Source organism: Somniosus microcephalus, chromosome 8, assembly GCF_052327205.1.
Source record: "Somniosus microcephalus isolate GS21.2 chromosome 8, FLI_Smic_1.0, whole genome shotgun sequence".
In the NCBI taxonomy this organism is placed as follows: Eukaryota; Metazoa; Chordata; class Chondrichthyes; order Squaliformes; family Somniosidae; genus Somniosus; species Somniosus microcephalus.
The window spans coordinates 80,020,840-80,042,764 of record NC_140994.1 but is presented as its reverse complement, the minus strand read 5'-3'; the positions used below and the strand labels follow the sequence as shown (position 1 = coordinate 80,042,764).

Below are 21,925 nucleotides of genomic sequence, written 5' to 3'. Positions count from 1 at the left end.
CCACACACTGCACCACTCCCCACACACTGCACCACTACCCACACGCACTGCACCACTCCCCACACACGCACTGCACCACTCCCCACACACACACTGCACCACTCCCCACACACTGCAGCACTCCCCACACACACACTGCACCACTCCCCACACACGCACTGCACCACTCCCCACACACACACTGCACCACTCCCCACACACGCACTGCACCACTCCACACACACTGCACCACTCCCCACACACGCACTGCACCACTCCACACACACGCACTGCACCACTCCCCACACATGCACTGCACCACTCCCCACACGCACTGCACCACTCCCCACACACGCACTGCACCACTCCCCACACACGCACTGCACCACTCCCCACACACGCACTGCACCACTCCCCACACACGCACTGCACCACTCACCACAGACGCACTGCACCACTCCCCACACACACTGCACCACTCCCCACACACGCACTGCACCACTCCCCACACACGCACTGCACCACTCCCCACACACGCACTGCACCACTCCCCACACACACACTGCACCACTCCCCACACACGCACTGCACCACTCCACACACACTGCACCACTCCCCACACACGCACTGCACCACTCCACACACACGCACTGCACCACTCCCCACACACGCACTGCACCACTCCCCACACATGCACTGCACCACTCCCCACACGCACTGCACCACTCCCCACACACGCACTGCACCACTCCCCACACACGCACTGCACCACTCCCCACACACGCACTGCACCACTCACCACAGACGCACTGCACCACTCCCCACACACGCACTGCACCACTCCCCACACACGCACTGCACCACTCCCCACACACGCACTGCACCACACCCCACACACGCACTGCACCACTCCCCACACACTGCACCACTCCACACACACACACTGCACCACTCCCCACACACTGCACCACTCCCCACACACTGCACCACTCCACACACGCACTGCACCACTCCCCACACACGCACTGCAACACTCCCCACACACTGCACCACACACTGCACCACTCCACATACACTGCACCACTCCACACACGCACTGCACCACTCCCCACACACGCACTGCAACACTCCCCACACACGCACTGCACCACTCTCGACACACGCACTGCACCACTCCCCACACACACACTGCACCACTCCCCACACACGCACTGCACCACTCCCCACACACGCACTGCACCACTCCCCACACACGCACTGCACCACTCCCCACACACGCACTGCACCACTCCCCACACACGCACTGCACCAGTCCCCACACACACTGCACCACTCCCCACACACGCACTGCACCACTCCCCACACACGCACTGCACCACTCCCCACACACGCACTGCACCACTCCCCACACACGCACTGCACCACTCCACACACACGCACTGCACCACTCCCCACACACGCACTGCACCACTCCCCACACACGCACTGCACCACTCCACACACACGCACTTCACCACTCCCCACACACGCACTGCACCACTCCACACACACGCACTTCACCACTCCCCACACACGCACTGCACCACTCCCCACACACACTGCACCATTCCCCACACACACACTGCACCACTCCCCACACACACTGCACCACTCCCCACACACGCACTGCACCACTCCCCACACACACTGCACCACTCCCCACACACACTGCACCACTCCCCACACACGCACTGCACCACTCCCCACACACGCACTGCACCACTCCCCACACACGCACTGCACCACTCCACACACACGCACTGCACCACTCCCCACACACGCACTGCACCACTCCACACACACGCACTTCACCACTCCCCACACACGCACTGCACCACTCCACACACACGCACTTCACCACTCCACACACACGCACTTCACCACTCCCCACACACGCACTGCACCACTCCCCACACACACTGCACCATTCCCCACACACACAGTGCACCACTCCCCACACACGCACTGCACCACTCCCCACACACGCACTGCACCGCTCCACACACACGCACTTCACCGCTCCCCACACACGCACTTCACCGCTCCCCACACACGCACTGCACCGCTCCACACACACGCACTGCACCGCTCCACACACACGCACTGCACCGCTCCCCACACACGCACTGCACCGCTCCCCACACACGCACTGCACCACTCCCCACACACACTGCACCATTCCCCACACACACACTGCACCACTCCCCACACACGCACTGCACCACTCCCCACACACGCACTGCACCACTCCCCACACACGCACTGCACCACTCCACACACACGCACTGCACCACTCCCCACACACGCACTGCACCACTCCCCACACACGCACTGCACCACTCCCCACACACGCACTGCACCACTCCCCACACACGCACTGCACCACTCCCCACACACGCACTGCACCACTCCCCACACACGCACTGCACCACTCCCCACACACGCACTGCACCACTCCCCACACGCACTGCACCACTCCCCACACGCACTGCACCACTCCCCACACACGCACTGCACCACTCCCCACACACGCACTGCACCACTCCCCACACACGCACTGCAACACTCCCCACACACGCACTGCACCACTCCCCACACACGCACTGCACCACTCCCCACACACGCACTGCACCACTCCCCACACACGCACTGCACCACTCCCCACACACGCACTGCACCACTCCCCACACACGCACTGCACCACTCCCCACACACGCACTGCACCACTCCCCACACACGCACTGCACCACTCCCCACACACGCACTGCACCACTCCCCACACACGCACTGCACCACTCCCCACACACACTGCACCACTACCCACACACGCACTGCACCACTCCCCACACACACTGCACCACTCCCCACACACACTGCACCACTACCCACACACGCACTGCACCACTACCCACACACGCACTGCACCACTCCCCACACACGCACTGCACCACTCCCCACACACGCACTGCACCACTCCCCACACACGCACTGCACCACTCCCCACACCGCACTGCACCACTCCCCACACACACTGCAGCACTCCCCACGCACACACTGCACCACACCCCGCACACACTGCACCACTCCCCACACCGCACTGCACCACTCCCCACACACACACTGCACCACACCCCACACACACACTGCACCACTCCCCACACTGCACCATTCCTCTCTCAGCAGGTGAAAAGCCATTTTCTGTTTTTTTTGCATTTCATTTATTTTTTCTCCTGTTACCACCTACTGTGCAGCACGTTTCAGTGTAATTTTCTGCAGTCCCCAGTAGTTGGATGGGCATTCATTTTGAAACTCTGATTGTTGTAAGACTAGGAGAATTTCCTGAGGAAGTTCTGTCCTTTAGGGCTGTTGTCCTGAAGTACCAATTTAGGTAACCCTCCTCCTTCTCCTCCACCTATATATTCATTAAGCCATTCATCAAAAATGTGTCAGGCGCTGAACCACTCTGTCACTCAACCACAGAATCTGTTTTGTGGCTCTCCTTTGGTTTCCTGTCACTTTATTTGTGCCTGCCATTTCTCTCTAACCCCACCCGAGGCTAAGAAGCCTCTGAAATTGATTTTGAAGCTTGACAATGACAGAAACAAATGTTTGCCCCCATATGTAGGCACTTATCTTGGACTGCGCACATCCCTTTAATTTGGACCTTCTGTCCAGATTATACGCTTACCCGTTGGCCTTATCCTCACACAGCGACAAAGCTACATTGTTGGCTGGTGAAAGCCGCTTCAGATGATCTGAAGCAGACAATTCAGGGCAGTTACTACACTGCTCCGTGGGCTATATTGGCCCCAGTAATGTGACACAAAAGCCTAAATCGTGCCAATAGTGCAATTTTGGCCCTTTGTGTTCAATTTTGAGGAACCCTGTCTTAGGAAGGTTATACTGGCCTTGGAGAAAAATCCAGGGACGATTCACCTGAAATGATACACTGAGATGAAGGGTCTTAGCTATGAGGTGATTAAAATAAAGTGAATTGGCAGGGTGTAGTTAGGGAACAACTCTTTGCTCAAAATGAATATAGAACAAAAGGATATAATTTTAGAATTTAAGCTAAAAGGAAATCCAGAAAAAAATCTTTACACATTGAGAATGTTCTGCTCTAGGCCATCGAATCAAATTGAGGCAGAAATTTACTTTGTAAATAAATGTATAGCAGGGACATCGAGGAAGGGTAAGGAATTCGAATCAGAAAGATAGAGCTAATAAAATGGCGCAGCATACTCAGCAGGTCAAACAGTCTCCTCCTGTTCCAATGGCTAGATGAGTAAACTTGTCCATGGGATGATGAGAATTCATAGCAGCACGGAAGGAGGCCATTTCTGCCCATCATGTCTGCGCCGGCCAACAAAGAGCTATCCAGCCTAATCCCACTTCCCAGCTCTTGGTCCATAGCCCTGCAGGTTACAGCATTCCAAGTGCTTTTTAAATGTGGTTAGGGTTTCTGCCTCTACCACCCTTTCAGGCAGCGAGTTCCAGATGCCCAAAACCCTCGGGGTGAAGAAATTTCCCCTCCGATCCCCTCTAAACCTTCCCCCATTACTTCAAATCTGTGCCTCCTGGTTTTTGACCCCTCTGCTGAGGGAAATAGGTCCTTTTCTATCCACTTTATCTAGGCCCCTCATAATTTTAGAATTAACAGTACTCTTTTTCTGGAAGCCTGGGCAAGAGGTTCAGTCCCTCTTACTTCCCTGTGGAGATGCACCTGATATTCACTTGGCATATTCTATTGACAGTGGAGCTGAGACCAGGAACTCACTTTGGGGGAATTGTAATTGCAAGCCCACAACCTCCCACTCTGCGGCACAGAGTTTTAATTAACCATATTACTTTCCCTGTAAACGGTAATAATTACACAAGCTTTTCTTGTAGGAATGTACAGAAAGAAGATCGCATACCAATGGCTGAAGAATACAATGAGTACAAGCATATAAAAGCCAAGCTTCGATTGTTGGAGGTACTCATCGCTAAGCACGATGGCTCAAAAACTGTTTTGAGTTCTTAAAAAAAAAAAAAAACCTTACACTGAAGACAATTATCTTGTCCTTGCAGCAACCAGAGGAAATTATTCAATCCTTTCTAAAGCTCTGGATATTTCATCCTCACATTTGTGCCATAGAAACACGTGGCTGCACTTTATTAATCACTGAAGTCTCCATATTCCAACAGTGACGGCAAGAATGAACACAGGGGTTGCTGAGCAACTAATCAAAGTCACTGTCGCTAATGACAACGAACGCTACAAGATGCACTGATGATATTTTTGAGTAGGTAGCTTTGAGAATTTTATGAAATACACCCTATTCTGGACAATGATAAAGTGCGAATAGTTGAATGATTTCTTGGCAGAGCAGATGTTTGGGAGGGAGCCATTTATTGATGGTCTCTGTGTGAGACACCATCGCACTTTATCTGTGTCATTGTGGTCTGAGAGTGGGTCAAGTACAGCCAAAAAACATCCTGCCTTTTGCTCATGTGTTTTGATGGTTTCTTCAGTTTATAGCACATTGAGTAGTCAACTGCAATTTAAATACAATCAAAGATTGTCATTTCTTGTTTGATTATGGAAGGGAGGAAAAAAAGAAATTCGAAGTGAATTTATAATTGTTTGGACTCCAATCCCAATTTCTTTCATGCCCATTTAAAACAGGATCAAGTTGCAGTTCTTTTAACCATTTTAGATCCACGTTACCTGGGATTAGCATATCTTTATATTGTTCACAAAGTGTTGTAATTTATATTTTTGGTAATTACCATGAGAACTGTTTATAATATTTTGTAATTTACAACATTCTGAAACAAACATATGTACATATCTAATGTTCCTGCAGCATCTTCTAGGTCTATGTGTCATAAAGGTATGACACCCTTAAACTACCCTCATCAATCCTGTCAGCAATCCATTGTTTATTGAAACACTGTTATGTCATAAGATAGATGAAGATGAGGAAAGCCATTTGGGCCATCTAAGCTCATGATCCAAAAAGAACCCAAAGTCCCTTTATCACAATATTGTTTTAATAGATCTTTGGCTGCCTCTTCAGATTCAACTGACCCTCACTAGTTTGGTATTATCCATGAATTTGACCAGTTTGCACTGAGCACTTCTGTATCCAAGTTGTCAGTGTAAATTAGAAACACTATAGTTCCCAATGCCAGTTCTTGGGATACTCCATTCAGAGCTTGCCCACTCTCAAGTCACTTCCCTAACAAGTGGCAGCTGCTTCTTTCTACCCCATAGCAAATTTCTCATTCATTGCCAGGTTTAATCTTGAATTTTGATCACTTTAACTTTAAGGAACAGTCTTTCATGTGGAACTTTGTCAGATTCTTTTGGTAAATTAGCTCAATGCAGCAAGGCTTTCTACAGTCTGCTTGGTATGTCATTTCCTCAACAAAACAAATCAACGTTTTTAGTCACATGCCATGTTGGCTGCTGTTCAGTAGGTTAATATTGCACAGGTAATCTTCAAGTTAACCTTGATAATTAATTCCATTATTTTACCTGGTAGGGATGTAAAACCATTGGGTTGCTAGTTGCCCGAGTCTGTTTTATCACTATAGCTTGTTTTCACTGTAGCGGGACCTTCGCAGTGTTCACAGAATGTCCATCAGCATCTCTCAGATCTCATCCCTTTCGTTTTGAGCACACATGTGTCTCAGGCCTCTATCTAATTGACTGTTAATCCTACTTCATTATCTCTGATTACAGAGAACATGTTACTGAGTGTATTCCCCTGTGAATAACTGGAGGAAGTAGTCAGAGTCCATGAATTATTTTCACCCTGTTTCAGGCCCAGTAGCATCCTTTTTATGTTCCTCCTTCTCCAACTCCCTTATTATTGTGATAGTACTGCTATTGTCTTGAGTCTGTACCTATATGTATTTCAGAAGTGCTCTTTGTCATTGGGCATAATTTGCTGTCAAAATAACGGTGAGGCTAATGTTGCCATTATTTATGCGCAAATGGTACGGCAAATGCGTGGTTAAACTCAAATATCCAAAAGTTGCTGTCCCAGTTGCACCACTCTGCCATTAGTTTCACAAAAATGACATCTTGCTCTCTAGCTCACCATTGAAATACCGTGAAGTTGCTGTATTTGCACAGTAGATACAAACTAAACTCACCACAGAAAGTTGAAGAAGGGTCAAACCCGAAACGTCAACTCAAATTTCTCTCCACGGATGTTGCCTGACTTGCTGAGTTTTTCCAGCATTTTCTGTTGTTATTACAGAAAGTTAAGTCTTGTCCCTTTAAGTACAATTGTAACAGTGATCAGTGTTAATTACTGCCAGTCAACCTTACTGGCACTGAAATACACAGTTGCTTGCCCTGTTCAGTCAGGTCCCAGATGGCCAGTTTCCCCCTCTGCAATGTTATCAGCTCACACTTTCAGCAACTTGCCATGCAAAAAACTTTTAAACCCTAAACATGCAAGAGCACATCTAACTAATGGCAGACGCCATTAGATTCACTCCTGCAGCAAATTATGGCCCAGTATAACTCTCCCCCCGCCTTTCTCCTTGTAAGATTTATAGTTTGTTTTTCTTCACTTTGGATTATTTGGTGATTGTTTATAGTTTTATCCAGATACCTTATAATGATGCTTAAACTGAAGTAGGGTATATAACTACCCACCCTCCCAAATCAATTTCCTTACGCTTGTCCCTCATTGCCTTGAAACCATCCTTTTAACAAGTGTCTAGCTGTCTGTTGGCCCTTGGTGTCGCCACATCTGTGTGTGTATCATGTGGAACTTTAATCATTCTCTGGGTGAGAGCACACAAAAGTTGCCACTGTCCGGTCAAGGCATCATTATGCTTTTTATTTTTTTTTAGAAAATGTTCAATTTGAAGTATTTTTAATGCTTATTGAACTGAACTCATTTTGAGTTTACTTCTTTTGCAATGCTAATGAATGTACAAACAAGTTAAATCCTTATACATGCATAACTAGTTTGCCAAAAATATTTGTAGCTGAATCTGAACTTCCATGTAAACTGGGAATGAACAATGAATTTCTTTGCTTGGTTCAGCCATGTTATCATCTACACTCAACTGAAGCAGCACAAAGGGGGAGCGTTATCCTAGACTGAAAGCATTTGTTCAAAATCATATTGGCAGTGAAAGAATTTAACTCAGGTTGTATAATTTGTGCCACCATATAAAATTCCCATTTCATATTCTACCAAATTCAGAAATCAAATTTGTACGGAATGTTTTAAATGCAGTGTTAAGTTGCCATTCTTGGTTGAAATTTTAGAGTTTTCTAAATAACTTTTTAAAATTTGAGCTTTAAGATTTTTTCCCTGTTGGGGAACATTCCTGGCTCATTGTGTCAAACTGTATATGCATGAAAAAACAAGTAAATTATAAGCTACTGTTTGGTTAACATAAATAATGCTGGCACTTTGTATTTCTTTGTAGGAAGCTATTTATCAAATAGTGTAGCTTTAAGAAGAATTATAATTAACTTAATGATACAAATCTTAAGATTGGTGTTGGAATGTAATAAATAGGATAGTAATGTCTGCATTTTACAACCATTTAATTGTTTAGAAGTAGTATGGTTTCATAACATTGTCAAATTACTACAAATGCTCTGTAGTTAATCATACACTGGCACTGTAAATCTTTTTGAACAGTACAAATACAAATATTTTTCTATTGTATTACATTTATTTTCTTCAAATACAGCAGTTTTAAATGTTTCTTGTTAACTAGTGATTATAAGTAATGTGAACACCGTTAATGAACATGTTGGAAGTGTCAAATACTGTATTTCTATTTTGCAAGATAAAGTCATGCTGCAACTGTAACCTTCATGCTTGTTCCAATCAGTCGTAGTTTATCCAGGTTAAATATTTATGTTTTAGAACACGACAAAATAAGCTGACATCTTTGCTTTGCAAGAGTACATTAACATCAACATCAATTGTGTTTTCTTTTAAAGCAAAGCATTACTATATAATTCTTAAAGCAGGAACTTCTGTTTATTAGCTTTGTTAGAACTTTGCAGCAACTTTACGAAATATCTCACAAAAAGAAAGACATTTACATATTCCGTAAAACGAATGTTTCAGTAAATAAATCAACCAACTGTAAGCTTTTGGTGAGAAGCTGCATAATATGCGTGCTTTCAAGAGGAAAGAATTAAAATAACACAAAATGAAATCTATATTAATGTCAGTAATGTGGAAATCGTAGACTGTTCAGTTAACGTCCAACACTAATATTGCAAGTCTTGCAACTAGGATCCTTTTTTGCATTTGCTGTGGACAAACTCATCAGCTGATGGCCACTGATCTCAGCCACAGTACCGAGAGAGAGATCCACTGGGTCAGTGTAGATAATTTCTAAAATGGCATCCTGGGCATGATGATAAACCAGCGTGCTATCCTCCTCAGTGCAGGTCAGGAATTTGTTGTCTGCAATATTTAGCTGAGGAAGTCGCTGCTTGCAGAATTCATCTCCTTCTGATCCCACAGGCGCAATAACAAGAATCACATAGTGGTAGGCCGTATACATACAGTAAAAGTCACCAAAATAGAGGTTAGTGTGCTGGTTGAAGAGTTCGCTGGCAGGGATCTGATAGCGGTATCTCCCATAAGGTGAATCATGCGGAGGTTTTCCAGTGTTGAATTCAGTGTTGCAGCTAAAGAAGATGCCTTCCAGTTTCCCACTGATGGGAGAACCATGACTGCCACTGTTATCTTTTATGGAAGATTGCATAATTTTCCCTTGTTGCTCCCTAGAACAGTAATTTTTATTTGTCAGTAATACAACTTATCCTTCAGGAATATTGAGCACTGCTGCCAAGACTTGGAACAATGCTAGAATACATTTGTTTGTCTTTTTTGTCACTAAAGCAGAAAGAGAAACTAAGAATTGTTAGTGCAAGTCAGACTAGACCATTGTATCTTTTGATGCACACCAACATCGCTACATATTTTTAGTTACATCTTTACTGTATAATACTAATAAATGATAGATCAAATGTGCAGTAATGTAAAAATTCTCAATCCTGGCTCCAGCCACTTTCCCATCAATCATTCAGGTTAATAACAATGGTACAGATGCCATTAAGCGGACATGTTGCTGTTTTGTAACTAGCAGTATAGGACACTACACTAATGTATTTTTGACATCAGGACAGCAGAGAATGTGTAGCGGACCAATGGCTGAGAAGATTCACCTGGTAAAACAATGCCACCGTTATAATGCTATGCCAGAATCCTGGACCACATCTGAATCACGAGTTTCCATATTGGTTGTAAACTTGTCATCAGAGCTCTTTTCCAGACAGGGAAGATTCAGCTGACTGGTCTTGGACACAGTTCAGATTGAGTGATCATTTACAAATCTTAGGCATTCAATAGCACCAAGACCTGCTGGATCACCACCTCTGTAATGGTTACAAAACTAGATATCCAGTTATGGGTAGATGTGTGGTTCTTGCTACTGCAAAAGACCCTGGGAGCCAATATCAGTACTTTTTAACTAGACGTGTGTTTCCTTGGTCCCAATGGAGAAATTCTGGTCTTTCAGGTTAATTCCAGCTATACTATCTGTACAAAAGAATTTTCTTAAACATGTCCAAAATCAGCCAGAAAAACATCCTGTACATTTCAGGTGAGCTGCCTGTGGAAGCACAGCCAGCACCAGCAGCTCGCCACAATTAAAGACCTAGCCTCGAGTTTCGCTGCAGCGTGAGTCTGCACCTGACTATATTTTTACCATTTGATTGGCTCAGTTGATGTGCAGAGAGGAAACCTTGGACTAAGAAACAGCTTCTTTCAGTCAAGTCCCAGCTGAGCCCTTGGTCTGGTAATTAAAAGTGATTATTCCTGGGGGTTAAATGAGATTAGGCAGCAATCATTTAACTCTAGGAATTCAAAGCTGCATACTGGAATTTCTGTGAGCAATAAACTTCTTCCACATCATATTACATGCCTCACTTATGAACATATAAAAAGGAGGCGGGCAGGAAAAGATCCTGAGATCCAACAAGCCTGTCCCATCAGCCTCCTAAGACAATCGCGCGAGCTCCAGACCAGTCGCCATGACGCATCACAATCTCTGCTAATTAGAAACATATACAGTAAAACCTGTACAAACACACTTACTGACAGTCCCAAATAACTTATATTATAATAGATACAAACTGCACTTTGAAACCACGAGCAGCAACAGGTGAGAAAATGGCTTTTGTGCAATGGAGATTTCTTTACCCAGCATCCATGGTGGCAGAGAAACTGTGCTCTCTCTGGGATTGAATGCTTGCATTGCTCTATTCCAGGCAGAGAGGGATTTCTCTGCCACTATGGATGCTGGGTTCCACGAAAGCCGGGAAGTACATTGGAATAATTGGTACTCATGAAATGTGGCATGGGTCTCCGGGACGCTACCTCTAGATTATTTATGTGCCGATCATTGCATGAAATTTCCCACTGCAGTGCACAGCCCCCCCACCCCCGACATCAGCGACCACTGCCACAGAGAGCCATGACTGCGTGGAGTGCAAGCGGGAGAACAGGAGAGTTGACGGGGGGACACCGGAGCATAATGGGGACGGGGGCAGACTCCCAAGCATACCGAGGATGGGGCTCTGAAATTGGGGATGCAAAGAGATGGAGAATGGAGGGATGGGAGCTCAGGATGAGAAGGGGACTAGGAATCAGGAGAATGGGGGTGGGGCAGTATCAACATGGAGGAGATGTCAGTAAAGTAGAAGGTTCTTAAGCTGAGGACTATTAGACTGTGGAAAAAAATACTTTCCTCCCTATTCATTTCTAATAAGCTATCTAACCAGACTGTCTCCTATTAGTTCATCATTTTTAAAACTTTAATCATATCCCCTCTAAGGCTGCATTTCTCCAAGGTAAATAACACTTGGAAGCTATCCTCATAACTAAGAGCTCTAAGATTTGGTCTCATCCTGGCCACATGCCAGAGCTCCAAATCCTTCACTGAGCACAGGGACCAAAGCTGGACACAATTGTGGGGGCTGTTGGGGGGTAGAATTAGACCTCATTGTGCCCATTCTTAGGGCACAACACCCCATGCCTGATCTGTGCCCAGGGTACAGGCGCTGCCACATTGGTGAAGGTGGTTTCCCAGGCGTCCATTGCGCCTACCTGAAACAGCATATGTAAATAAGGAGTCAACGTCTGCTTCAGGACCCCTCCAGGAAATTCGGCAGAGCAGGAGCCAGGCACCAGCATTATCTGGTCTACCTGCAGACTATCCAGTCGTCCTCAATGGGACCAAAAATGTAATTTTTTATAATTATTTTGATGTGGAGCCGAGAGCAAGAGGAGTGCTCCTCCCACCTCCACAGCACTACTCAGGGCCCCTGCCAGCCTGCGTTCTGCCCCTTCCTGGCATGTAGTGTATAAGGTGCTGGGAACCCTATTGTGGGTCAGAATGTTGGGCACCAGCTGGTTTTCTGCCAAGTGCCCCAACTCTGTGGGATACAATCAGAAAAATGATTATAAGTAACAAAATTGCTATTCAAAATCATACTGTCATTTAAATCAATTCAACATCAACTAGATATGTTAGATTGCATGGGGGAAATATGACTTATTTTGTGAACATGTAAATTAACGAGACAGATGTTTGCAGTCCTTCTCCCCAGGGAATCTGGATTATAATGCTTTCAGCATCTAAGAATTTTTTTTTAAATTCCTCAATTCCCTGATTTATGTAATATAATTTGCTGATTACCTCTGCGCAGCTTTTGATGCCCTGAAGATATAGACATTGGCCCAGAAATTCGGGTCCCAATGCGTGAGTACGCACAGGGTACTCATGCGTAGGCCCAACGAAAGTGCCGGTTTCGTGCATGCACTGTGCATACGTGGGAAACCGGCACTTCCATTCCCCTGAAAGAAGGGGTGCAGTGGTCGAACGCGTGCACCGGAGAGGCAGCACGTGCGCATTGAACTTACGTTTTTTTTGCAGGTTTCTCCGGGAGGGTAAATCTCCAGCAGTTACACTTTTAAAAAGCAGGCGCAAGGCCTGCTTTTAACAAGTGGTGAATTAATTAAAATTAAAACATTTTTTCCACAGGTTTATTATTTTTAAATACTTTAAAGAAAGGTAAGTTTATTTTTAGCCCCGTTAGAAAATGTAATTAATTTTTCAAAAATTTAAATTGTTTAAAATAGTTATTTTTAAAATGTGATTTAAAAAAAAAAAATTATTTGAAGTTTTAGTGATGTTTTGGGGCTTATAATATTTATAGGTTTGACAGCTCTTCCTGTCAAATTTATGAATGAAACATTCCCTGCTACCATTGGCTCCCCATGGCCCACGTGATCCCAGGGGACGCATCGAACTAACTGCGCCCCTGGGATAAGCAAGCACTGCGCGCCGGCAGTTGGAGGAGGTCCAGGACCGGAAGCCCACGCGGGCCCACAGCTCAACGGCCGGCGCGCAAGGTAAGTGCAGGTCGGGGGCTTGCACCCGCGGGAAGCCTCCGACCCGAATTTCTGGGCCATTGTTGCAGGAGATCCAATTATCTGCAATTAATGTTAGTTTAAAAATTCCCATTCTAAAACTTTGATAAACCTCTCATGTGCATTATTATGTTTTGCTACTTCACCAGACTCAGAAAAGCACCACAGAGCCATTTAAAACTAAGCTGTTCATTTATATTTATTAATAAGGTAGTAAATCAGCATAATTTTATCTCACTTACCACAAGACACCTAAACTTGCCACTGGCTGTGAATTATGACTATTAAAGAATAGCTACTGCCTCGCTTCACGGACAGCAGTAAATGTTTGCATATAGTTATCACCAAATGTGATAACATACTGCTCCACACAGACTATTTTCTCCCAATAATGTACAATTATCCTTAAGATGCTGATTAGCAGCTTTTTAAAAAAAATGTCTGCTCGTCAGGGGTCACTTAGAGTTCAACAATAAACAGTTATTTATCTCAGCTTTAACAATGGAATTAAATGTAGATTTTCCTTACCGAACATTGTCAAAGTATTCTCTGTGCTGGTTACGATAGAAAACTGAAAACTTCAACATGCGCCCTGAAATAGCTTCAGCTTTCTCCATCAATTGTGTTAGGTGAACCTTGGAATAATCTGCAGAAAAATAAAAGGCATTTTATTACTAACATTATGTTTCAATTTTATGCTACATTAAAATATAACAATTATTTGGCATGATTTGAAGATCAATGTAATTTAGTGGAATACACATGAAAACATTACTTTGAGGGGAAAAAGCATAAAAATCAATTGTTACTTGGTCAAAAGCAAAGAATAAACAAAAACATTTTTTGTTGTGTTCAAATGTCATGAAAAGGAGTTTTTTTTCCATCTTCCCCAGATATTTCTCCTGCTCGGTTAAACAGCTGGTATCAAGCACTCACTCCCTACGAGTGTGACTTTATAGGGGAAGAGAGCAGGACAGTGGAATGATCTTTGGCTTGCTCTAGCAAAGGACCAGCACAGATACAATGGGCTGAATGGCCTCCTTCTATAAACTTCTATGGTACAATATCTGGTAATGTGCCACTGTCCAGATGTCAAATAGAAACCGTTGCGGTTTTAGTTAGCTTACTGAATTAACATAAACACTCTTGTGTTCTCCTAATCTTCGGATAGCGGGATAGATTTTCAACTTGCCGCCTGGGCATAAACCTTGTGTTACTGATCAGCCTTCCATTATAGAAACAGCCTGATATTTCATCTCCACTGAAAGATGAAACTGCATCCGAGTTGTCCTCTCGGTCTGCTGCTTGATTGATCCCGGGACTGAAACCCGCTGGCAGCTTGCTTTCATCTACATCCTTTACCAGCTTCTGAGCTTTCTGCTGATGTACTGGCACCTGGTTTGAGGTCTACTGCATTACAGGTTTTCCTTGACTGAAGTGTTCTACATGATGGCCTGGTTGATATTCTCTCCACCGCTAGCTCCCTCCTCTAGATTGCAGTTTATCTCCAGGTTTCATGCCCCTTCTAAGCTATTCAGACAATACTATGCTCCTTTTCTGGGTTCAATCTCTGCTCCTCCATTGGTTCCTTGGATGATTTGCTGATCCATACCTCTCCTCCAATGGCTGCTGGATCAATCATCATCTGCTACTGGCTTTTTAAGTTGTCTTCTCTCTTTCGGCTATGTGACTGGTCCTCGCTCAACCTTCAATCCCTGCACTGTCTTTTGTAACAGACCTCACTCCTCTGCAACGTCCTCCTTGGATGCTCCATCCCACTTCTAAACAGACATTCAGAAGCTGGACTGCTTTCCTCTCCCATAAGGCCCAACTCCAATTATCTAGCTCTTTGCCTTTCTTCTAAGTAATCTAAGGACCAGTCGTGCGCACTTTGGCTGCCACCTTGGACCCGGGCACCTCTCCTCCCACTTTTCAAGGCGTCAGCCTTGGCTCACTGGGTGGCACTCTCGCCTCTGAGTCAGAAGGTCGTGGGTTAAAGTGTCACTCCAGCGACTTGAGCATAAAATCTAGGCTGATACTCCAGTGCAGTACTGAGGGAGTGCTGTACTATCGGATGTGCCATCTTTTGGATAACACGTTAAACCGAGGCCCCGTCTGCCCTCTCAGGTGAACGTAAAAGATCCTATGGCACTATTTCAAAGAACAACAGGGGAGTCCTGGCCAGTATTTATCCCTCAACCATCATCACTAAAACAGATTATCTGGTCATTATCACATTGCTGTTTGCCGGACCTTGCTGTGCGCAAATTTTCTGCCACATTTCCTACATTACAACAGTGACTATTGGCTGTAAAGCGCTTTGGGACGTCCTGAGTTCGTAAAAGATGCCATATAAATGCAAGTCTTTTTTTTCTCTCTCTCTAATCTTCAGGCCTGCCCTGCAATTATTTCCTTCCTCTCCCCAGCCAGCCATGTCCCATTTCATCTCCCCCTTCTCCACACTGAGTCACCGACCTGTTTACACTGCCGTTCCAGCTGCCGCCATCTTGGGTAGGGTCCAGAGATGGGCAGTAGGGGACTACTTGTAATCAGGTTCCTAAGGCATAATTTTGAGGTACAAATGGGTTGAGTATGTGCAGCACATTCTTTCCACCCCCCCCCCAATTTGTACCTGGTGGTGAGCGACCTAACCAGCAGTCCTTAAAGGGACCATTGGAAGTCACTCACAAAACAGCCCAGGAAATGTTAAATATCTTTTTGGCGGGGCCAGAAGTAGCACTCCCAGTCCACAAAAAATCTGTGGGCCCATCCAAGACCGCCGCCCCCCCCCCAAAGCTGGCTCGTCTCACAGAGCATGTTATAGAGATATGGGCAGTCATCTGATGAAGATGAGGTAACAATAATAGACCACTTTTGTTCTCAGTACAGTAGTGCTTTTGTGGTGTGATTTTCATAGCTCAGCGAGTAAGTAAGCATACTTATCATTAACATCCCTGTCCTTCATTTTTGAACCAGGGATCCACCATTTGCCAAAAAATCCAATGTCTAAATCTGCTGCTGACTTGTCTCAATTATGGCTAAATGTACTTTAATGTTAGTGATCCAAACATTTAAGTCACTGACCCTGAAAATCCACAGGGCCACGTCGTCTTCAACATCATGAAACATATCTGGGGTGGTTCAGATAGAAACTGGCAAAGTCTGTGGCCCAGTAAGCCCCTCTGCTGCACTCCCTGCGGCCTTTTGCCAGGAGCATGCCATTGGGCACACACATTTTCAGAGCCAAGGTGTATAGCATCTTAGACTGGGCTCCCAGTACCACCCAGTTGTCAGCACTGCCACTAAAGCCAAGTACATGATATAAAAACCTCAAAACATAGTTTCAATCACTCTTAAACTCGAGGCAGAACTCCAAGCTGCTATCCTCCCAGCACAAATTGTTTTCTTAATTGTTTCTACATGACCATGAAATAAAAGCTTTCGCCCTTTCCCTCATGTGAAAGGCAGCATCAAGCATTTAAACTCAATTATATTACTGAATTTGAGAATCAAGCAACCCAAAATTTTTGCAATAGTTCTTTCATATGCAACAGCTTATGTTGTGGCTGTCAAAAAAAGGGGGGGGGAACATTGAAAACGGGCTTAGGTAAGCACAATGGGGAGAGGGAGTGCACAATCCAGATCAGACATTCTACTCGTGGATTTCTCAATACAGTGAAACCTGTAAATTAGGGATACCTAAGGGACTTGCATGATGGTCCTTATTTTCAAAATGCTAATTGTATGTTCAGTAAACTGGATTAGCCAAATATTCCAGGATTTGCTGTATCTCCTGCAGCATTGCCTCTTTTCGCCCTCAGCTGGGATTGTGCCCAATTCTGGAGTCCTACCAGCAGGATGTGATTTCAGTTCACTTTCTGTTTGTTGGGTTTCCTAGTTCATTGTCATCCCAGGGTCCTTTTCCATTGAGGGAGGGATGTCTTGATCCTAGGATCTGCTACATTGGCAGCCTGCATAGGACAAGGTGGCTGTTGTAGGGACGGAATGCCTGTCAGATCCCAGCCAAATTGGGGTGGGGGGGATTAATGTCCTGCAGACCCCTGCCCAGGACTCCCTCCCTCCCATGTGCTGCAGCTGCTAATGTTTGAAATGCTGGGGGATGGGCAGGGGGCTGTTAATAGCTCATCAGTACCTGACATACTGGTGAAGTAGGGCTGCCAACTCTGGTTGGAGGCATTCCTGGAGGTTTGATCACGTGAGGTTCTGACCACATGACATTTGACCATATGACTTTGTAGGAGTCATGTGATCTGACATCACATGATCCAAATGTTAACAGATTTACCTTGTAATGGTTGGGTCCCCAGTAGTTGAGAATCTTTACTTGTGGTTTCGCACCAGCATCTATTGTGTCAGATGTTCCAAGAACCAGAAGGCCAGGCGAAAAGGGGAAACTTTTCTCTCCATCTCCACCCCCAGTCTCCCATCTCTGGCCCCCAGCCCCCTTTCCAAAGTCTCCCTCTCCCCCAACTCTTGAGCTGCCCCCCGCCACACCCATAGGCCTGTTTAAGAAATTCATTCAAATAGCATTTTACCTGCAGTACAGAATTCTACAACTTCACTCCAGTCAGAAACGGTGTAATCTCCATCACCTTGCTTTGATGCAGTCTGAACAGCCACAGTGTATTCTGTTCTGGGACTCAAGAACCAGTGACCACGTACTGTCATTGGCAGAGGAACTGCTTTTGCCACCAGTTTAGTAGGAACATCCTACAGAACAAATGGAATTCTGATCTCAAATAAATCAAGCATTGATATAGCAGAAGACATTGTGCTCATGATTAAAACTAACATTTTCCCTAAGGCATTCAAGTTACAAAAATATTAAATTCAGAAGAAGCTAATACCTTAAAGGTTGTTGGGATCCTTTTTTGTCCACTGTGATTGTGTTGGAAAACAGATTACGAATCTGGGGCCATTCAGTGCGTCAGACATGGGGAAGTAGGAGGGCATTTGGCAGTTGAGGTTTTATCCTGCATTACAGGTCAGAACCATTTCAAAAAACCCTCATATCAGTCCTATTGAAAGTGACATGTGAGTTCCACTCCTCAGGAAACCATTCTAACCTCTATTCCCCAGTCTTCAGTGATGCCAGCACTTTACAGCATGCACTGTTACTCACTCTATCCTCCCAAGCAGTATCTCAGGAGACATCCACCTCAGGGGAGCTAGTGAGCCACAGGAGAGTGCGTGAGATGACAGTGAGAAGGAGCAACAACAGTGGCACGAGGAAAAAGTCTTTGCTGGCCGGAGGATCGGGAGGTGTCATCTATTGACTCGAGAGCTTGGGGATCTGGAACTCAAGTCCTATACCCTTTTATTCCAGAGAGAATATGAATTGGAAGTAATGAAGTGGAAATTATAGAAAATCTGATGTATGTCACCATGCTATTAGAGCCTCATTGTTGCACATGAAAAGGGTGGAGTTCCAGCAGAACAAAACTCCTGTCCATTTTCCACCGACAGCTGACCAACTTAGGCCGGTACAATGGGTGGCTCGGAGCGGAAGTTACAAGCTAGAGTTCCAGATGGTCTGTTAACAGCTGTGCCAAAACACTGACTCAAGTAATGCATTTATTATATTCATCAGCAACTGTAATTACATCCTGATGCAGCAATCACTGCCTGAGTAGGCTTTCCAGGTTGCATTGTTACATAACGTTTTGTGACTTTTCAAATCTTGTTTTAAAATAGTCGATGAGCCAATTTAACAAAAATATTCACAAGAAACAGTAACCCATTAGTTGCCAGATCCTCAAAACATTTCATACTATTTGTTGTCTATTTTATCAAAAACTAGCTGGAGTGCCCGGCGGTGCCGAGGCTTTTTCGAGGGCATGTTGTTGTTGGAAGAGAGCGAGAGAGAGAGAGCGAGAGCGAGCGAGCGAGAGAGAAGGAGAGAGGGAAGGAGGAAGAAACCGGGCAGCCCAGACTAAAGATGGCGCTGTTCGGGCCCACATTGAAGTTCCGCCATGATCAAAGATGGCGTCACGAGGAAATTGTCGTGTTGCCAGGATCAAATATGGCGCTGTGGTGTTGCTGCATTGAACTGCTGCCAGGATGAAAGATGGCCGAGCCCAGTTGCCGGGGTAACCCTCCTCCCCTCCCAATCTCCAGAGCCGGTTGCCGGGTTAACCCTTGAGAGGGGGGGGGGGGGCCGGGCAGAAAGAAAAAAAAGCTGTCTGCCAGCCTTCAGGGCGGGTGCGGCCAGCCTTGAAGGTGCGTGAAGAAGCCGGCGGCCATTTTCTCATGTCGGTTGGAAGCACGGAAATTTTTTTTTCTTAATTAAAAACTGCAAAATTTCTTTACTTTTTAAAAAAAAAGTAGCTGCAAAGTACAAAATCAGAAATCTTCTAACTTTATATGTTCTTTCCTTAAAAGCTTTCGCCTTTTGTATATCTTCTAACTTTATATCTTCTTTCCTTAAAAAACTTTTTTAAGGAAAGAAGATATAAAGTTAGAAGATATAAAAACTGAATTATTTATTCGCTATCTCTTCACTTACGTTGCAATAGTTGCTGCAGTCACTCCAGTGCTTGCGAAGACTAAAGTAACTTTTATTTATTCTGTCTTATTAAGCATCAGGCCCCGCCCACACACGCCATAGGATTGGTCAACCATCACGTGATGGGGGAGACCGAAGGGGGGGGGGGTGAGGGGTGGGAGGCGCTTGCCACAAAACAATTGCCTAGGGTCCAGCATGGCTGGCAACAGACGCCCAGGCTTAGAGGCCTACCTGCAAAAACGGGGAAAGGTAGGAAAATTAATGAGATTAGATAAAAGATTTAGAAAGTAATTAACTTTTTTTTTAAAAGAATTTCTGTTTTAAAAGGAACTTTTTTTTTTAAAGACGCAGAAAGCGGGAAAAAGAAATGAAAAGTTTGGAATCAAGATGGCGGCGACTCACCTCGGTTCAGAACGATAAGGCCCGCCCACACAGGCACCGATTGGTGGACCGTCAGGTCACCGAAGCGTAGGATTGGTCAATCGTCCCGTCACTCGACCGTAGGAGGGCCCGGCCGCACGCGCCAGGAACCCGCCGTGCAATTGGTCGACCTCGACGTCACTCGATGCTAATGAGCGGAATGTTGAACGTTTTTTGGATACCGCGGGCGCAATTTTTGTCCGGCCGAAACGTAAATACACTTAGGACGGTTCTGGAATCGTCCACTTTCTTTCGACGTAACGCACATGTAGGTATGCTCTATAACTTTCGAGTTAATTCAAGACAGACAGACAGATGGAATGACAGACAGAAGTATCCTTTTATATATCTTCTATATATATAAAGCAGCTCTTCTGTCTGTCTGTCCCGATGTCTGTCTGTCTGTCTGTGTTCTATACGTTTGAAAGTTACAGAGCGTACCGATGCGCGCGTTGCCTCAAAAGAAAGCTTGCGATTCCGGACCGGTCATAGGCGTATTTACGTTTCGGCCGGACAAAAATCCCGCCCGCGGTATCCGAAAAACGTTCAGCGTTCCGCTCATTAGCATCTCATTAGCGACCGTGTGACGTCGAGGTCGACCAATCGGACGGCGGGTTCCTGGCGCGTGCCATCCTACAGTTGAGTGTCGAGTGACTCGACAATTGACCAATCCTACGCTTCGGTGACCTGACCGGTCGACCAATCGGTGCGTGTGTGGGCGAGCCTTATCCTTCTGAACCGAGGTGAGTGGCTGCCATCTTGATTTTTCACGATTTTTTCCCCACACTTTCAATGTGTTAGGGAACTAAGGTAAATATTTGAATTATGTGTTAGGGAATTAATTAACAATTTATTTGAGTTTTATATTGTGTTTAGCAACCCCCCCCCCCTCCTCCTCACCCTCGCGCAGGGGGGACTCGGGGCCTGAAGCTCAAAAAATTTCTCTCTCTCTCTCTCTTTCTTCCCTCTCTCTCTCTCCTTCTCCTCTTCCCTCTCTCCTCTTCCCTCTCTCTCCTCCTCTTCCCTCTCTGTCTCTCTCTACTTCCCCCTCTCAGGTTTGACGGTGTCGGGGCCAGAGCGCGGGATGGACACCCGAAGTGATCCGCTTGCTAACGGCCGCCAGCCCGCGGGGTTTCCCTGCCTACTCCCCTCGCGCCGCTGGCACTGACCGCGCATGCGCCGCCCGCCCGCGAGAGCCCGCTCTGGCTTTTTTTTTTAAACGGCTGTCCCCGATCTCAATCGGACACGGGAGTCTGCCAACCGGGTCCAAAGGCCCGCCTTGTTCACCAGCAGGTGCTACCGAGGTTAGTCCGGTCGGGCCTGGAGGAAGAGGAGGGGGGGGGGGGGAGAGAGAGTGTGAGGGAGAGGGGGGGGGGAGAGAGAGTGTGAGGGAGAGGGGGGGGGGGAGAGAGAGTGTGAGGGAGAGGGGGGGGGGAGAGAGAGTGTGAGGGAGAGGGGGGGGGGAGAGAGAGTGTGAGGG

The 21,925-nt window shown here is 46.0% G+C and overlaps 2 protein-coding genes across 2 annotated transcripts in view; one reads left to right on the top strand and one right to left on the bottom strand.

Moving 5' to 3' along the window:
- The window catches only part of fam13c (family with sequence similarity 13 member C), an 86,105-nt gene extending 77,397 nt beyond the window's left edge, over positions 1–8,708 (top strand). The window contains exon 11 of the mRNA XM_085994912.1: positions 4,909–8,708. Within this exon, the coding sequence (XP_085851038.1) occupies positions 4,909–5,041 (133 nt within the window). The 3' untranslated portion in view covers positions 5,042–8,708. The remainder of the gene's footprint in view (positions 1–4,908) is intronic.
- The window catches only part of LOC147113663 (phytanoyl-CoA hydroxylase-interacting protein-like), a 17,710-nt gene continuing 4,352 nt past the window's right edge, over positions 8,568–21,925 (bottom strand). The window contains exons 2-4 of the mRNA XM_085994914.1: positions 18,056–18,230; positions 14,028–14,145; positions 8,568–9,787 (exon numbers count right to left, since the gene is read on the bottom strand). Of these exons, the coding sequence (XP_085851040.1) occupies positions 9,253–9,787; positions 14,028–14,145; positions 18,056–18,230 (828 nt within the window). The 3' untranslated portion in view covers positions 8,568–9,252. The remainder of the gene's footprint in view (positions 9,788–14,027; positions 14,146–18,055; positions 18,231–21,925) is intronic.